At 44.0% G+C, this 19,985-nt stretch overlaps 1 protein-coding gene across 1 annotated transcript; it reads right to left on the bottom strand.

Moving 5' to 3' along the window:
* Positions 1-11,781: 11,781 nt before the first annotated feature.
* Positions 11,782-14,186, bottom strand: LOC142572317 (uncharacterized). Its single transcript, XM_075681327.1, has 2 exons — positions 14,040-14,186; positions 11,782-12,153 (listed from the first exon to the last, which is right to left on the bottom strand). The coding sequence occupies exons 1-2, from the start codon at positions 14,049-14,051 to the stop codon at positions 11,896-11,898; spliced, it is 270 nt and encodes an 89-aa protein (XP_075537442.1). The 5' UTR covers positions 14,052-14,186; the 3' UTR covers positions 11,782-11,895.
* Positions 14,187-19,985: the final 5,799 nt, after the last annotated feature.

The raw sequence follows: 19,985 nt of genomic DNA on the forward strand, positions 1-19,985 counted from the left end.
GTAGCACTGTCATTAGATAAAGGGAGAGAGAGGAAAGGCAGGGAGGTTAACCATACGCGATTTTGCGGTTTCGTATACCCTGCACTGGGTAGGGGATATAGGGTTTGGAAATAGGAGAACGAGACAGAGAAAAAAAGACGGAAAAATCCCAGGAACAGGTAACATGAAAGACGTTCCAATTACAGGCGCTCACACTGGCTGGTCCGTCACCAGAAAATTCTAGCTCAATCTGAGGAAGAAACAGAAATGTATTTGAACACTGTTGTAGTCAAGTGTGACGGCGGCTGTGCAGCTTAGGATCAAATACAAGGCTTTCGCCTTACTATTGAAAGCATTATTGCCATAGCACTGACACATATAAAGAAGCAGTGACAAGAAAACGCTCACTTTGGTGGGAAGTATAGTGAGGGTTGGAGCTGGCGAGTTTATCCTCTATGTGCGGCGTTATCAGGTCACGCAGAGAGCAGGGCCCTGCGCGTCTGAAACCTTGGGCCGTTAGGAACCGGTGTGGGGTATAATGTCATCGGCGCGAGAAAGAAGCCTCGAGTACAAGCCACGAGTTCTCGGTCTGCCTTGACCAGCCGCATGGAATCGCTCGGTCAAATTGTCTTTCTTTTTCGGTTTGATGTTTATCCTTTAGACATAAAACGAACGATTTGTTAGTGGGATCAGGCACTGAAGCATTCGTCTCGAAAGTTTGATGCCAGTAAGAAGGATGAAAGGTCGGGAAGAGCAAGGGAGCGAAAGGGGGGTGGACCGTGCTGCGTGCTCGCGAGTATGCTAGGAGTCTAACCAGGCTGTCTGTGCAAGCTCGTCCCTGCTGCGAACGCGAATGAAAGCTATAACTCCAGCTTATGGTTCAGCACCTGCTTAAAACATGTTGCGAGCAGCACGATGCTGGAGCGAACAACTCTGTCCATCACTGCCGCATCTGCGACGCTTGCCATGCGTGATCTATAGCCGATGGAGTCCAAAACAACATAACGCGCCCGCCTCCACGCGGTCGATGCCTGCTCGTCTGTGAATGTTCACAATAAACAAAAAATGAAGAAAAAGCCGAAGGTTGATGGGAAGATTACAACTTCCCACAGAGCTGCTATCTGATCAAACTGCGCAACAACCTACAGAGAGACAGCCAAGGATGTCGAAGCAGCTGCTATGACTGAGCATCGTGTCCTATTTAGTCTGTTTTTTGTTTCTGTGCTGCTTCGTAAAGCTCAAATTACTATATTTCAGTAGAAGGCTTCGGGAGCACGTGCATTCAGGCTTACGAAAATGCCGTTTTGCACCTGATTCATAACGTTGCAAAATCCGCATAAGCAGATATTACCTTTGAAGCATGGCATTATTCGACCGTTTTCTTTCTCTTTTTTTAATGCTTGGTTCTTTGCTCCCTTGGCGTGACTAAATCAGACTGGTCTTGAGAAGGCACAGTGCGTAGGGTGTGACGTTTGATAAACATGGGGAATCTTGTATACTTCTAATCATGTGTTTACGACTCGTTCGAGTATATTACACTGCCCTCTTCTGTCTATGAGTCCACAGAACTTGTGGTTTAACTCCTATCCATCAGCCGAACTTCAATATCCTTGAACGAAAACGCGTTGACTACATGGAAGGAACAAAAAGAATAGGAACCCTATACCTTTAGTGGGAGTCGAACTCGCTACCTTTGATGTTTATTAAGGCTATGAGCTCTCGACACTTGGCGGGAGCCAAACCACCACCATTTGTGGGAGTCGAATCCATGAGCTTTGGTGTTAATGAAGGCGAAGTTAATTAAGGCACAGTTAACTAAGATATAGTTAATTAAGGTACTCGAACCCTGGGCCACAGGTGGGAGTCGAACCCAGCGACCTTGGTGGTAATTAAGGGGAATTTAATAAAGGTGAAATTAATGAAGATATATTTAATAAAGGCACTCGAATGCACGACCAAAAGTTGGAGTCGGACCCAAGACCTTTGGTGGTACTGAATCCGTAGTTAATTAAGGCACAGGTAAGTAAGATGCAGATATTAAGGTGCTCCAACCCAAGACCTTGGGTGCATCTTTAAGTTTGATGGAACACTCTGGTTCGCGCGTTAGATGCCTACGTCACATGCAAAAAGGAAGTTGTTTACAGAATTCCACTCTCTTGTGGTATACACTACAATGGCCAGACCGGCAGATGCTTGAGTTGAAGGAAAAAACCCAGTCACAAAACACAAAGCACGAGAAGAAAGGTTCACACCACAATGACCAGTCGTTGTGGTGTGAACCTCTTTTCCTGTCATTTGTGTTTTGTGTCCAGTTTTTTCCTTCAGCTGTGTACCAACTGGCCCGGATTTCAATCCTTCTGCAGATGCTTTAGTGTACGTCTCCAAGAGCACAGTAAAAAAGTCAGCATTATTGCTACAGACGGCGAAATGGCAGCTGACTAAAAAAATGTGACGCGCAGCCACCTTTCCGTCATTTGTTTGATCACACTGTTGTCGTGTATCGCCATGGCAATAGCTTAATTAGAGAGCGAGAGAAAGGAAGAGCGAAAGTTAGAGAGGTTAACCATGGACGTGCCCAGTTGGCTGCCCTATACATGCGGAGTAGGAAAAGGGAAAAACAAAAAGCGAGAGAAAAGAAAAATGACAATCAGTCATTCACAGTCAGTCGCAGAGGAATCTTCCCTGTCACAAGCGTTCATACAATCCAGTGTCCTTCAAGAACCGCAGAAGGGCTTTTGTAGCATTTTGCATGCAAGAACGCATAGGCCATGGTCAAATGATCTTCTCTTCTGACAGCTCTCTATTGTCTAACAGGTTGAGTTTCGCTTGTACGGTACGTCCTTGAGTGTCAAAGGATGGGCAGCGACGCAGAAGGTGCTCTAGAGACTCACCGCACCCGCACAAATTGCTCGCCGCACTGTACGCCATTCTCAATCAGGAATCAATATAAATTTGTAAATGCGACGTCCAACCACATGCGACACAGTAAAGTTGTTTCACGATGGGAGAGTCCAGGTGGCAGGTGAAGTCGCTAGTTAGGGCCGAAAGAGAGCAAGCGCGAGTCTGCGAAACCCGGTGAATTCCATCCTAGAAGTGTGATGTGGCGAGCAAGTGATTGATATTGTCGCGCAGCATCAGTTCTTGAAAGTGAGATGGGAACCCGCTGACGTTTTTTGTGAGCCGAACGCGCAGTTCGGATCACCAAAAACACCATCTGCGCTGTCGGTGCAACAATTCCACAGTAGCTTGGCAACCATTTAAATACAATATTTGCTGAGTGTCTCTAACCTTTTAATACAAATAAACACACTTACTGCAGTGAATGAAAAGTTTATTATTCAATATTGGTTAATTGGGCCGCTGGCAGCGATAATTCTCATCTCCCTTTGTGTCCCCCTGGCCACATAGCTTATTTGGACAGGTGGTCTTCGCGTGCATCCCAGTGCCTAACTTAAAGCTTAATTTTGAACACCCGGTATATTCTCAGGATCCGCAATAAAATCTTTGTTGAAAGTTAGCGCTTGTCCTGTCTCGATTTGTCCCTCGTCCTTAGTGCGCCATGTTACTTGTATCACGATGGGTAGCCAACATGCCCAAACCTATTCCCATTCCGATGGGGGCTGAATGCAATTGCGCGTGCGTACCACGAATTCGATGGCCGTTAAAAGATCCCAGGGGGTCAAAATTATAGTCAGGAGTCCCTCGCTACGACATGCGTCATAATAAAATCGTGGTTTTAGTGCGTAAAACCCTAAAATTTTTCATCACCGGCTGGCTTTACAATCAGGACCCGTATTTCGTAATGCTCAATTTGATTACCCATTCATCAACCAATCACGAGTTTTGCCAATAGGTCGAACCGAGTGGCAACAGTTGTGCGGTGACGTCCCAGCCACGTCGCAGCAAATGACGAAGGGCGAAAAGACTGGTGTGGGAAGTGAAATGGTTCGCCAGAGAGTGCCGTCGCTGGACAGGAATATTCCGACTCCATTTCCCGATTCATCACTGGTGAGAGCGGCGTCCAACGTCATCAACAGGATCAGCCCCTCGTTGACTGTCGATGATTAGAAAAGAATAGAATAGAGGGAAATTAGTCGTTGTATTGTACCGGACCTCGGCTCGTATATTCACGAAGCAATTCGCAAGCTGGATGCAGTGCGCCGACCAACCAGCGCCGACCAGGCGCTGACCACAATCATCACATAGCAAACATATGAATGCAGAAATACTGCTTGACGAGGAATCGCGTTGTGATATTTCTCCTAGGGACTGTATTATGCAAGCATTATTTTCCTTCTGTTCACATTATCTTTAACCACTCCGCGCAGCGAGTGATCAATACTGATGACAAAGAAAGCCTGCCATCATGTCTGCCAATGATGCAGGGCAAAAACAATCAAAAACGAAAATAATCATTACATTACATTACAGGCCGCCATTGGAATCAGAACCTGGCAACGTTTAACGCTAGAACGTTACCTAGTGAGGCGAGTCTAGCAGTGCTATTGGAGGAATTAGAGGGCAGTAAATGGGATATAAAAAGGCTCAGTGAAGTTAGGAGGCCAAAAGAAGCATATACAGTGCTAAAGATCGGGCACGTCCTGTGGTACCACGGCTTCGCGGAGAGACCAGAACTAGGAGTCGGATCCCTGATTAATAAGATTATAGCTGGTAACATACAGGAATTCTATAGCATTAACGAGAAGGTGGCAGGTCTTGTTGTGAAACGTAGTCAGAGGTACAAACTGAAGGTCGTACAGGTCTACGCGCCTACATCCAGTCATGATGACCAGGAAGTCGAAAGCTTCTATGAAGACGTGGAATCGGCGATGGGTAATGTGAAAACAAAATACACTATATTGACAGGCGACTTCAATGCCAAGGTAGGCAAGAAGCAGGCTGGATACAAGTCAGTGGGGGAATATGGCATAGACACCAGGAATAGCAGGGGAGAGCTATTAGTAGACTTTGCGGAACAGAATAATATGCAGATAATGAATACCTTCTTTCGCGAGCGGGATAGCCGAAAGTGACGTGGAGGAGCCCGAACGGCGAGACTAGAAATGAAATAGACTTTATACTTTGCGCTAACCCTGGCATCATACAAGATGTGGACATGCTGATGTGGACAAGATGTGGCTGCAGTGACCATAGGATGGTAAGAACTCGAATTAGCCTAAACCTGAGGAGGGAACGGAAGAAACTGGTACATAAGAAGCCGATCAATGAGTTAGCGGTAAGAGGGAAGGAAACTAGAGCAATTCCAGATCAAGCCACAGAACAGGTTTTCGGCTTTAACTCAGGAAGAGGACCTTAGTGTTGAAGCAATGAACGACAATCTTGTGGGCATGATTAAGGAGTGTGCAATAGAAGTCGGTGGTAACTACGTTAGACAGGATACCAGTAAGCTATGGCAGGAGACAAAAGATCTGATCATGAAACGCCAATGTATGAAAGTCTCTAACCCTACAGCTAGAATAGAACTGGCAGAACTTTCGAAGATAATCAACAAACGTAAGACAGCTGACATAAGGAAGTTTAACATGGATAGAATTGAACATGTTCTCAGGAACGGAGGAAGCCTAAAAACAGTGAAGAATAAACTAGGAATTGGCAAGAATCAGATGTATGCGTTAGGAGACAAAGCCGGTAATGACATGACTAATATGGATGATATAGTTCAAGTGGCTGAGGAGTTCTATAGAGATTTATACAGTACCAGTGGCACCCACAACAATAATGGAAGAGAGAATATTCTAGAGGAATTCGAAATCCCACAAGTAACACCGGAAGAAGTAAAGAAAGCCCTTGCGCGCTATGCAAAGGGGGAAGGCTGCTGGGGACGATCACGTAACAGCAGATTTGTTGAAGGATGGTGGGCAGATTGTTCTAGAGAAACTGGCCACCCTGTACACGCAATGCCTCATGACCTCGAGCGTACCAGAGTCTTGCAAGAACGCTAACATAATCCTAATCCATAAGAAAGGGGACGCCAAAGACTTGAAAAATTATAGACCGATCAGCTGACCGTCCATTGCCTACAAAGTATTTACTAAGGTAATTGCAACTAGAATCAGGAACACCTTAGACTTCTGTCAACCAAAGGACCAGGCAGGATTCCGTAAAGGCTACTCAACAATAGACCATATTCACACTATCAATCAAGTGATAGAGAAATGTGCAGAATATAAGCAACCGTTGTATATAGCTTTCATTGATTACCAGAAAGCGTTTGATTCAGTCGAAACCTCAGCAGTCATGGAGGCATTACGGAATCAGGGTGTAGACGAGCCGTATGTAAAAATACTGAAAGATATCTACAGCGGCTCCACAGCCACCGTAGTCCTCCATAAAGAAAGCAACAAAATCCCAATAAAGAAAGGCGTCAGGCAGGGAGATACAATCTTTCCAGTGCTATTCACAGCGTGTTTACAGGATGTATTCAGAGATCTGGACTGGGAAGAATTGGGGATAAGAGTTAATGGAGAATACCTTAGTAACTTGCGGTTCGCTGATGATATTGCCTTGCAAAGTAACTCAGGGGACCAATTGCAATGCATGCTCACTGACCTGGAGAGGCAAAACAGAAGACTGGGTCTAGAAATTAATCTGCAGAAAACTAAAGTAATGTTTAACAGTCTCGGAAGAGAACAGCAATTTACGATAGGTAGCGAGGCACTGGAAGTGGTAAAGGAATACATCTACTTAGGGCAGGTAGTGACCGCGGATCCGGATCATGAGACGGAAATAATCAGAAGAATTAGAATGGGCTGGGATGCGTTTGGCAGGCATTCTGAGATCATGAACAGCAGGTTGCCATTATCCGTCAAGAGAAAAGTGTATAATAGCTGTGTCTTACCAGTACTCACCTACGGGGCAGAAACCTGGAGGCTTACGAAAAGGGTTCTACTTAAATTGAGGACGACGCAACGAGCTATGGAAAGAAGAATGATGGGTGTAACACTAAGGGATAAGAAAAGAGCAGATTGGGTGAGGGAACAAACGCGAGTTAATGACATCTTAGTTGAAATCTTAGTGGAAATGGGCATGGGCAGGACATGTAGTGAGGAGGGAAGATAACCGATGGTCATTAAGGGTTACGGACTGGATTCCAACGAAAGGGAAGCGTAGCAGGGGGCAGCAGAAAGTTAGGTGGGCGGACGACATTAAGAAGTTTGCAGGGACAACATGGCCACAATTAGTACATGACCGGGGTAGTTGGAGAAGTATGGGAGAGGGCTTTGCACTGCAGTGGGCGTAACCAGGCTGATGATGATGATGAATCCGGCCCTTACTCATATAAAGTGAAACACAAATGCATCCGAGTACCCACGTTGCAATGTACACTAAAGGATTTCTGAAATTTCGGGTGTTAAAAATCACAACTGGCCCATCGCTACAACATCCTTCGCATAGATACATAACACTAGAGAACAAATCATGGACGCAGATTTTAGTTTGATTGCACCTGCGTAGTTCCATATACTATAGTCACCCTATGCCACAGTGTTTATTTTATCATTGCCATATTTCGATATTCGACTAACTTATTTTTCTTTCTTGCTTTATTGTTTGTTCGTTCACTCGCTCACTTTCAAGGCGACATTAAAGATTATATATAAAAAAATAATTACATTAAGATTATTCAATAATTAAATTTATTAAAATTATATAGATTATATATAAAAAATTAATAGAATATGACAAATCGAAAAGCACGTTTTTCAAACTACGATATAAAAAACTAATGATGGATGGGAAATGCTATGGATATGACGAAGCGACTGACAGTATTTATGAAATGCGCAGAACGCATACACCTGGCACAACTCTTCGTTCTGGCCGTACGTTACAGCCAAGTTAGGGCCATCCGAGGGGAGGTGCCTTAAAAGATTGGTGTGTTCTGTTCTTTTTACTAACATTCGTAGTTTTTTCCTAAGAAAGACGAATTATGTGATTTTATTAACGACTGTAATGCTGACATTATTGTACTCACAGAAACATGGTTAAATAGCGAAATAACAAACCCCGAGCTGTTTGAGTGCGAGAACCAATATGTTGTTTACCGAAGTGACCGAACAGGTAGAATTGGTGGTGGTGTTCCGCTCGCCGTTAAAGAATGTATTAATTGTTTTTGTGCGACCATTCATACGAATTTAGAGCTGATTTGGTGTTGTGTAACTATTAGTTTAAAAAAATAATACTAGGTGTGTGCTACCGATCCTCATCAAGCGACTCATCATTTTGCGATGACTTATATGATTGTTTAAATAAGATTACCATGCGTTTCCCTGGAACTGAAATTATACTTTTAGGCGATTTTAATTTTCCCAACATTGTTTGGTCACACGTCAATCCCTTTTCTAATACTTCGTCGGTCGAGACCAATCGGTTCATTTCCATTTGCTCTGACCTCGGCTTATCGCAGATCGTCAGACTTCCAACACGTGTAGCACAAAACACATCATCACTCCTGGACCTCATTCTAACGTGATCGCCCGATAACTTTTCTGCGTTGACACACTTGCCCGGACTGAGCGATCATGATATCTTGCATTTTACACTTACAACAACACAACAAAAAACATGCCGCAGCGGAAAAAGTTCAGAGATTATAGAAAAGCTAACTATCAAGTCATTAACAGAGAACTGTGCATATTTGTGGACACTTTCCTACCACTTCATCTGCAACACTCCGTAGAAACTAACTGGTCTATTTTCAAAAATAAAATCAGTAAGCTAATCACCAAACACGTGCCCCTTCGATCTGTCTATGCTAACAATAAAGCACCATGGTACAGCACATATCTCAATTGGTTATCGAACAAGACGAAACGTTTATTCCGTACAGCGAAAGATTCCTCAAAACAGACACATTGGCTAGCATATAAACACGCAGCAATTTCCTATCTTAAGGCCCTAAGGTCAGCCAAATTTTCATTCCTTAATTGTACACTTCCAAATTTATTGAAGACTAATCCAGAGCGTTTCTGGGAAACCATACGAGGAAATAGCTATAAAACTGGAATATCATTGCTGACAAGATCTGGGGACCCAGTACCTAACCTATTGTGTTCTACTGTGCTTAACAGTACCTTCACTCAGTCATTCTCATCACCTCAGATCCCTGATCCGATGCCTGAGATTAATAGAACTAACTACCACTTCATGGATCCCATCGTTTTCGACTCAACCAGTATCAAAGCCATAGTACAGAAATTAAAACCCAAAGCATCATGTCGGGTAGACGAAATTAATACTATATTCTTACAAAACACAGTGGAATACTGTTCAATTATACTAGAATGTATTTACTCACAATCTTACAACTCTGGCACCTTACCGTATGATTGGAAATTGGCAAAGTAATCCCCATTCACAAAACTGGACCAACCCATGATCCACAGAACTATAGACCTATTTCACTTACATCTGTACCATGTAAAGTTATGGAACATATAATATACACGCATATAGTTAATTTTCTTGAAAATAGCAGCTTTTTCACAGTTATGCAGCATGGATTCCGTAAAAACTTCTCCTGTGACACTCAGCTGATCCTCTTCACTAATGGCCTACATGCCAATTTAGATTCTGGTTTTTTAACAGACTGTATATTTCTTGACTTTTCTAAAGCATTTGACAAAGTGAACCATGCATTGCTTCATAATAAATTAAACGTTCTAAACATAGACCCCTGAGTAATTTATTGGATTCGCGCATTTCTGACATCCCGTATTCAATTTGTAACCACTAATGACACTAACTCACCTTTAGCTCCAGTTGACTCCGGTGTCCCGCAAGGGTCCGTTCTCGATCCTTTATTATTCCTAATTTATAATAATGACTTGCCCACTCACGTTTCCTCGAACATTTGTCTATTTGCGGATGACTCTTGTACTGCAAAATAACTAATTCCTCAGATATTCTAGTAATTCAGGAGGATCTCAATAACAGAAATGAGTGGTGTCGTACGTGGCGCATGGAATTAAACATTAGAAAGTGTAAGACTACGAGGACCTCTCGTACTAACGTGATCTGCCCTACCTATACGTTAAATAACATCCCACTAGAATATGTAACGTCATATCGATACTTGGGGGTTCACATTGCCAGCAATCTATCCTGGAAAACTCATATTGATCACATAACCTCTAAGGCCACTCGTACATTGGGATACTTTCGTCGGAAATTTTCGCTAACACCATCATCGCTAAAACTCTTATTATACACAACTTACATTCGTCCACAGCTAGAGTACGCATCATCAGTATGGGACCCTGGTCATGACACCTTCATACAGTCTCTAGAGGCAATACAGAATCGATCAGCCCGTTTTATTCTCACCAACTACCAAAGAGCTGCGAGTGTCACTAACATCAAAGCTCTCCTACAGAAAACTATATCGCATATGTCTTTTCCATAAAATCTACTACCACAACGCATATTTACGTTCTATACTTGTTCAACCGCCACCATACATTTCATCTCGCATTAACCACCGCCAAAAGGTAAACATTCCGCACTGCAACACCGTCGGCTTTTCATATTCATTTCTTCCCCAAACGAGAAAGATTGGAATAACTTACCCGCATTACTTACAAGCATAACTGACACCAATAACTTTAAAACCACACTTCAATGTTTCACGTTATATATTAATGTTGCGGTTGCTTGTTTTGTATAATAACTGCTCTTATGCCATAATTTTAAGTTATGGCCTGTATTTTTATATATGTTCTTTTCTTTCTTTCTTTCCTTTCTTTTGTTACGCCATGTATTTTTGCTACGCTTACAAGTTCCTATTTACCATTGTTATAATTTTGTGTACCATGTTCTGCGATGTTTTTGCCATGTTGTTGCCTTCCTTCCTTATTTTTTCTTGTTCTTTTTATTAATTATTGACTTACACGTATTTAGCTTTGACGCTTTCTTCGAAAGTTTTTTTTTGCTTCTTTGTACTTTTTTCTTTTCTATAATCAACTATTGGTGATTTGCCTCTGAATTTACCTTGTCCCTCCCCTCTGAAATGTACAACTGTACCTTGAGGGTATAATAAATAAATAAATAAATATAGTAAATTGTATCAGCTTACGCTTTCTGTTGTTCATTCACATAAATGAAAGATGATACAGGGCGAAATGAGAGAACAGCGCTGAAAAATGAGAATTGTTTTCAAAATACGATATGCACGTTGGTCTTGCACATTTTGCTACTTCCAGACTCAAATAACAAACAACGCAAACCGAATCTCGGTCGCTTTCCTTCTGAATCAGTGTATATACCTCGTCTAACACTCAACTCGTTTTTTTATGCCATGCTGCTGATCAAATGCGCTTTCCGTATTTCCTTCTGCAAACATTATCTTGGTCGATCGAATAAACTTTATCCCTATCCCTATGCCACAGCGTATCAACTTTTTACTTTGTGTCTAATTTTATCGGTAAACTAATTGCTATGCACTGTTCTGCCCCTACAGAGACCTGCATCAAGCAAACGTCATATTGAGGGAGAACGCCCACGTAAGTGCAAACCTAAAATTTGTTGCTGCGTGATACAGATGCTGGAGCTTAAGCATTTCACCTTTTTCGGTAATTGGAACTAAAGCAACATGTACTAAGGTCATAACTGTCCAAGTTCATCAAAGTTTGCATTGAGAACTACAGAAAGTGGCAATTGTGCCACTGCGGCCATGAATAAACATGTAGTGCATATCCGGTCACTCAAGTTAGAATCAACGATATAGGACAGCTTCTGCTGCAAGCGAAATGAGAAAACGTAGAAGGGCGAACTTCACGTGTTTCGGCAACTTTATTACCCGTCTGATAGCCTCACTGGAATCCTTGGCATTTTCGTGCGATGTCGTAGCAAGCACCTGAACGTTCATCCTTTCAGTCACTCCCCTTTCTTCCTTCATCAGCCCTTGTAGCCGTAGCCGAGACCATAGCCACCATATCCACCGTAGCCACCGTAGCCACCGTAGCCGCCGTAGCCGCCGTAGCCACCGTAGCCGCCGTAACCCAAGCCATAGCCACCGTAACCCAAGCCGTAACCCAAGCCGTAGCCGCCGTAGCCGCCGTAGCCGCCGTAGCCGAGACCACCACCGTATCCGAGTCCGCCGTAGCCTCCGAGGTAGCCTGCAGTTGCGAGGGCGAGGAGAGTAGCGAGGACAGCCTGCGGAAGAGAGATGACAACACGAATAAACGCGGGGTAAGAAATTGCGGTACACCGATGACGAAGCACTCTTCTCGCTGGTCCTCTCGCTGTTGCTCACCCGAGTTTCAAGTATTCCTTGCAGCTACAAAATGCTTTCAAACAGACGTTCACCTATTAAAAAGCGATACATTATCCAGCACCCATTTCATTTCGTAGTGCGTTTGCGTGTAAGAAGCCTGTAGTATTGCTGATGATTAATACAATGAACCAGAACAAGCAAACCGAAAAGAAGGGTTATTCGTGTTGAATTCCTTTCTCCACTGTGCACCCAGGGCATTCTAGGAAGTTTAGGTATACGACAAAATGGCAGAGCAGGTGATTTACTCGTAAACGTGCCATTTCGCCCAATATATTTTATGGCCTGTCTTTTTCAGGGGGGAGGGGGGGAGATAATAAAGCAATGCTTCATTGGTGTGTGCACCATAGTTTACTGTGCAAGCACTCAGTTTTCAGTTTAAAGACACTTTTTACTGAAACAACTAACGTATACGACAGGAACTTTATCTTCTTTATATACCGTTTTCATCCTGTGTTCTCATTCGCACCTGCCACTTTTCGGCAAAGTTTAAGAGGAAGCTCTAGCTCGGGTGCTCCTATCTAAATACATGTAAAAGAAGAATTCGCTTTTCTCGACAACCACTGCACCAAACTTGACTAGGTTTGTTGCATTTAAAAGTAAAGCTTAAAATCTAGTAACTGCTGGTTTCGAGTTTTTTATTTAGGTAGTCAATTTTTTTTATTAAAGATAGGCAGAAATCGAAAGTTTTCGGAAAACGAAACTACCAAGTTTATAACCCTGTTAACTCCGCAAAGAAAAATGATAGGACAATCCTGGGAATTGCATCTGATAGTAAACTGAAGCGGACAGAATTGATATGTTACACATGAATAAAAAAAATTGAGTAATATGGAAATACAGATTTTGTAGAACCCTTGCACACAACGTCACAAATTCACGTAAGATATAAATTGGCATATCGAATTTTTCCGCTTTGAATGGTCTTATGGATGCCGTTTAAAGAACCGTGATATCTGTTCGTGATGCGTCGCTATTAATTTATAAACTTCGTACGTCTATTTTTTTCTAACTTGCGAAACCTTAAAAATTCTTGTAACAGAATCCAGGCCCTAAATCGATATTCCGTTTCAACAGTCACTACAATTTAACTTTCTCTCTCAAATGGAACAAATTTCATTAAAATCGGTCCAGGGATTATCTCAGAAAAGCGTTATGTATTTCAATAGGTCGCATAAGAGTTGAGCCGGAGCTAGAGCTTCCTCTTAACATACTGCCCGCTATTTTAAGTTCTTTTCCCCCTGTGTTTTCTAGCCCGTTCACAGGCTACAAGTGCTTCTCGAATATACAGTTTAAGTGGGCGTAGTCCTGTGCTTGACTTCTTCAGATTAGGGGACAATGGCATTTCGGAATTTTGTGGTCTGGATCAAACAAAAACATGGTCTTGTTACTCAAAAATAATTGACGATTTGTGAAACCTTAACTTCTCTTAATTCTTAGTCATTCGCGAACTCTTAATGCTTTCTGTCACTGTAGGACGGTTGGCGGCGGCGCGGCTGGGAACGCAAAATTATTCTTGAAAATTCTGTTATTCGCCCCCTGCCCCTCGTCTTTTCAGACAACTGCGATAAAACAGAATATCTGCGCAATAACTTCAGTTTGGATGCATTATTATACTGCCCGCGATTCTAAGTTTCCTCCCTGTATTTTTTAATCCGCTCACGAGCTACAAGTCCTTCTCAAATATACAGTTTAAGTGACCCTAGTCCTGTCCTCTTCTGAAGTCCTCCTCCCCGGCTTGCCACGCTAGTCAATGCTGCTCACTTACAATGGTCTTCATGGTGACTGGAAGTTTGCGGTGGCTGCTGAGTAGGCTCAGGGAATCCGGTCTGCAGCGAATGCTCTCTGCGCCGCTGAATTGGTGCTTATATACTGTCGCCGTGGTCGACGCCTTTGAATGTTATCTCCGTCCAACGGGGCGTCTCGGGCTTGTCACACAACGACAGGGCATTTGGTATCAGCCCCGCACGCCGAGCGAGGATATCGCCCGACGAATGACAACTGGGTGAGATGGCTTACCGATACGCGGAAGTGGCGAAAGCGTTAAGGCGGACACTCGCGTGCTGCCGGTGCCTTTCTTTTTATGTGAGAAGACGCCCACTCTAGGAAATGCAGTCAGCCACGTGAGCAGCTTGGCCACTGATAAAGCACCGACTGGTGGCAGTAGGTCATCGGGTATTGCGCGTGCACAGGATTACGGTAGGTGAAGCCGACCGGAGGGCCAGGCTAAGCGACGTGGAAACAGAGACCCCGACACCGAAAAAGTTGTGAGGGATTTGCAGCGACGGGTTTCCTGAGAGTTGTGATTTGCTGTGGAAGGAATGACGCATGCGAGAGTAGCCCAGCGCTCGGGCACACGAGCGCCAGGAGCATACGGACACGCTGCCTCAATTTTCCTGTGTTTTCTTGCCTATCTGTTCTCCCCTGTAAGGCTTGGCGTGGCTTGGAGTGGCTTCGAGAGGCTTAGACTTTCAGCCATGAAACAAAAACAAAAAAAAATATTTCCTCCAGTAAGTGGGGCTATAGTAGTCCAGGTGAAAGCAAATAATGCAGGGCAACTGACCTGCAACAAGACAGTCCCTCACATTGACATGAATTGGCCTCCATCGTGCAGTATTTGACTGCAATGTCCGGCATGGTTCTTGTAATTAACCCTTGGCCCTCAGCTCTCAGCTGCTGTGGAGCACCTGACCAAGATTGCAGTCAGACCTGCCACGTAACAGAGAGGGTTGAGGGTCTCTTGATAAGGACATGCCACAGGTGGAAACTGTTTGATGCATTATAAGGCATTGCATGGGATATGATTGGTCTTCGTAAAATTAGGTTAATTGGTGAGGCGCATACAATGCTGAATAATGGCCACGTCTTCTGATACAGAGGTATTCAAGATAAGAGAGTATACGGGAATGAATTTCTGATTCATAATGACACAGCGGTCAACATTGATCAATTCTACAGCAATAATGATGGGTATCACTCAACGTAAAGAAGCGAAATAGGAAATATAGACAAAACTTATTAGAAACCGATGATACAACGTCCCGTCATGATGATGAAAAAATAAAACATTTCTATGATTATGGTGAATTAGGAATGACAACGGCACAAACTCAGTATACGGTATTCATGGAGGAATTCAATGTGATACGGGGGGGGGGGGGGGGGTGTGGCGGGTTGAGGAAAAGGCAGTAGGCAACTACGGCGTCCGACTCTAGGAATATATATAATTAATAGAGCAGGTAGATTGGTAGAATTGTGAAACAGAAATTGACTCCAAATAATAAATACCTTCTTCTGGACTAGCAATAGCAAGAAGTGGGTCGTAAAAAGCGCTGGCAGGAAATAACGAAATGAAATAAGCTTCATACCCTCTTCCGATCCCAGCATAGTGCAGGATGTAGAAATGTTTGCGAGGGTAAAGAGCAGTGATCACAGGCTAGTGAGGTCAGCGATAGCTCTAGGTTTGAAGATTTGAAGAGCAACATTAGCCAAGTGGAAACAGGCCACTTTGGAAGCAGTCAGGGAAAAGCAGATGAATTAGGGATACTGCTCACGAATAAGTATGTGGCTTAAGAATAGGAAGATGACGGCAACATAAAAATAATGAACGACACGTACTGTAAATAAAATAATTTCAGAATGCGCTATGCGCTATAGCAAATAGCTAGGCATGCCATATTAACTTATCAATGGACTTAATAAAGAAACGACAAAGCATGAAAGTGTGCAACTTAAGAGATCGGATATAGTTGATTGTATTGTCAAAGCTGATCGATAATTAGAACGTAAGTGACATTCGAAATTATAACGTGTGCAAGATTGAGGAAGCAGTAAAATATTGCGGCAGCTTGAAATCAGTGTGAAGAAAATTTGGCATGGGAGACAGTGGAAGATAAGCAGGGTAATGTCATCAGCAATTTCGATGATATAGTAAAAGCAGCATAATAATTCTGTACTGACCTGTACAATTCCCAGAGCAGCCACGCAACCTTTATTGGAAATAGTGACAAACAGGATACAGATGTTCCATCGGCAATTGTCAAGGATGTCAGAAGCGCATTGTAAGAGATGTCTTGAGGAAAAGCGGAAGGTGAAGATGGAATAACAATAGATTTAGTCTTTTATACACAATGCCTTAAGTTTTCAAGTGCACCTGAGAGCTGGAAGAACGCCAACATTATATTAATGCATTAGAAGGAAGGAGCTAAAGAATTGAAAAAATATAGGTCCATTAGCTTGTACTGTATAAAATATTCAACAAGGCAATTTCCAAAAGAATCAGAGCAACACTTCCATCAGTCAAAAGAACAGGCCGGTTTCAGGAAGGGACATTCTACAGTGAAACACATTCATGTCATTAATCAGGTAATGGGGAAATTTGCGGAGTATAAGAAACTTATCTATGTGACTTTTGTAAATTATGAAAAGGCTTTTGATTCAATAGTGATACCAGAAGTCATGGAGGCAGTGGGTAATCAAGAAGTACAGGAAGCATACCTGAATAGCTTAGCAAATATCTGCAAAGACTCCACAGCTGCCCAATTCTCCACAAGGAACGCGGAAAAATGCCGATCAAGGAAGGGTTCAGGCAAGGAGACAAAATTTCTCCAATGCTATTCATTCCATGCTTAGAATTATTCAAGCAATTAGACTGGGAAGAATTAGGAGGATCAACGGCGAATATCTCAACAACCTTCGGTTCGCAAAGAAAATAGTCCTTTTCAGCATCGCTGCGGACGAATTGCAACAAATGATTGATGACCTTAGCCGAGAAGGCGTAAGAGCAGAGAGAGAGATAAGGGGGGGGGGATAAAAGGAAGGCGGGAATGTTAAAGGGACACTAAAGAGAAAATGATTTCTTCTAAATCAGTGAATTACCTCTCTAGGACACCAAAAACACACTCTTACTACGATAAGACGCTTGGTAAGCCAGAAAAAGCGCAAGAACGAAAGACGGGTGGCGACGCTGCTTGAACTTGCTGCACCTGGTCGCTTTGACGTCATGGATTCTGATGGAATCTTCTAGGGCCTACTTAATTATATAGCGCTGCAGATTGACTGCATTGTGTTCTAAAGGAACCAAATATTAAACATGGCAAGTTTCGGGAACCTTTACTCAGCCAACGCGGCCCAAATGCAAAAACATACTTTGGAATCCCTGACGTCACACTGACGTACCGGTGTTGGGGTTTAGGCGCGAAATTCAAATACTGATACTTCAACCTTCCTTTTCTCATCTATTAAACAAACTATTATTTTGAAATGACTGCCTGCAGTGTTCTCAAATAATGCTTTATTAGTCTACACTGATTTGTTGTTTCGCATTAGTGTCCCTTTAACTAGTCAAAAGTGCGGTTGGCTGACCTACGCTGCAGGAAGGGAGAAGGGGAATAGAAAGAAGGGAGAAAGAAGGGGGTTGAGACACGTGCACGGACCGCTCTACAGAGACACAGGCGCTCGCACAAGCCAGACATTCTCAGAAAGCACAAAAGTGTCTTCACTGTCTTCTGAGCCGACGATCGATGGGGATGTTATAGTATTGTCTGTTGGCTCATAAGACGATCTAGTTTCTTGAATGAGTTGCACATAGATTATCTTTGTGCCTCAGTTTCAGGAATGTCACACAATAGGTGGTCAGTGTTCTCCCCACATCCGCAGACATCACAAGCAGGACTGTCAGCCATTCCAATAACTGCTGAAAAAACTTTTGTGAAGGCACCTCCCAACCAGGCTTGAAGATTAATGTGCCGACGACAAAGGTAATGTTCAGTAGCCTCGCAAGAGAACAAGTATTCTTGACTGGAAGTCACTCTTTAGAATCTTTGCAAAGGTACGTCTATCTAGGCCACTTACATGAGACCGTGATCCAGATAAAGAAATCCAAAAAAGGACAAAAATAAATTGGATTGCATACGGCAGGCGTTAACAGTTCATGAACGGCAGCTTGCCTTTATGCTTGAAAGAAATGTGTACAATCATTGCATTCTACGAGCACTAATGGATGATCTACCCTATTGTTATTGGATGGACTTATTTATGCCTCAAAATGAGAAAGCGGTTGATTTTTTTTTTCTTTCTCCGGTCCTTTTTTGTTTCTAGTAACAGTTAAGTGGCCTTTGCTTTCTGCATCTCTCCCATTGTTTACTGCAAGAAAATGAGAGTTAAATTCCCGCTTGTGGTGGGCTTAGGAATCAGCTAGTAATCGTACGCATTGCGATAAATCTGTCGAATAGTACAAACACGCTGACACTCTTTTAGATTCGAACTATTAGCATGCGCACCTCCTTTTCGCTGTTAGATGGATCACGCGTTCTGCTTGCTCCGACGCCCTTCGTACTAAATAAAGATGTACAACCTCCTGGACATTTCAAATGTGCAGTAGTAGTAGTAGTGGTATAAGACATTTATTCAGCCCAAAATTACAGGCCGAGCATATCGACCGCCCGGGTGGCCAATCGACGCCGTTCTTCTTCACCTTCAGCTCCAAGCCAGTTGAGCCAGGTGGTGATGGAAAGCGAAGGGGGAGGATAGGAACTTGATTGCTGAGCAGGCACACAGTAGAATAGGCAATGGGATGGGTCTGCATAAGTAGAGGGGCAGTTGGGACAGGAGGGGTCGGAGCGATAGCGATAGAGAAAGAGGCGGGAAGGCGTAACCAGTGCATTCATTTGGATGTGCCGCAGAAGGCGAGCCTCCGGCACAGTGAGTGATGGATGAGCGGGAGGGTAGAGGCGCTTGTCGAGACGGAGCTGGAGGTAAACTTCATTGATAGTACGGCGCAGGCAGAGTCCGCCAGAATCCTCCGAGGGCCTGGACCAGGGGATCAACGGTGCCCGGTTAAAAACGTCACGGACGAGCTGATGGGCCAGCTTATTGCCGTCAATCCCCGAATGCCCAGGGACCCAGCGGAGGAAAACGGTGGAAGGTTGCAGTGCGGAGACCGCTCGTTCGACCTCTTGTTGGAGAGAATGGGGTAGGGCGCGGTGCTGTATGTGGTGAATGGCGGCTTGGGAGTCGGTGTATATCGTGTACTCTGGGAGCGAGGGAAGGGAGGTAAATGATTGTAGGGCATGTACAATGGCAAGGACCTCGAAAGAGAGTGCATCCGGAGGGTGTAGATAGGCCCACTCGTGTGAGTTTCAGGTGCTGAGAGGTGGGGATGGTAGATAGCGTAGCCTCAGGAACCTCAAGGAGCTATGAAAGAGACGTCCGTTTAGGCTACTCCCTGGGTAGTAAAGAGGGGGGAATGAAGCTGCGTGGCCGCGTGACGACGGCCGGCATGCAGGACAGGGGATATATTGGACGGGAGGGGGAGGATGCGAAGATTGGGAGCCGAGGTGGATTTTGGAGAGGTAAAGGTGGAAACGTGAATGGGAGAGATACCCACCTGGACCAGTAGCCACTGACCCTGACGGGTAAGAGAAAGCCGGGCAAGCTGGGAGTCACGGTGGAGAGAGAGAAGAGAACGAAGAGGGTCAAAGAGGCCTGGGGCAAAGTGCTTAGCTGCAGAGGTGGTGACAGGGAGGTTGAGAGCTGCCTTGTAGAGGCCCACAAGGGTGGTCTCGAGGGTGTTAAGCTGAGTGTGGATGAAGGAAACGTAAGGTACAAAGTACAGGAACTTGTTGAGGACGAGCGCATGGACAACTCGGCACGCATGAGCCTCGTGGAGGCCCGAGCGCCGAGTTACCACGCGCCGCAGGAGGTGAGTTACCGA

The sequence above is a fragment of the Dermacentor variabilis genome, chromosome 1 (assembly GCF_050947875.1).
Source record: "Dermacentor variabilis isolate Ectoservices chromosome 1, ASM5094787v1, whole genome shotgun sequence".
Taxonomy (NCBI): Eukaryota; Metazoa; Arthropoda; class Arachnida; order Ixodida; family Ixodidae; genus Dermacentor; species Dermacentor variabilis.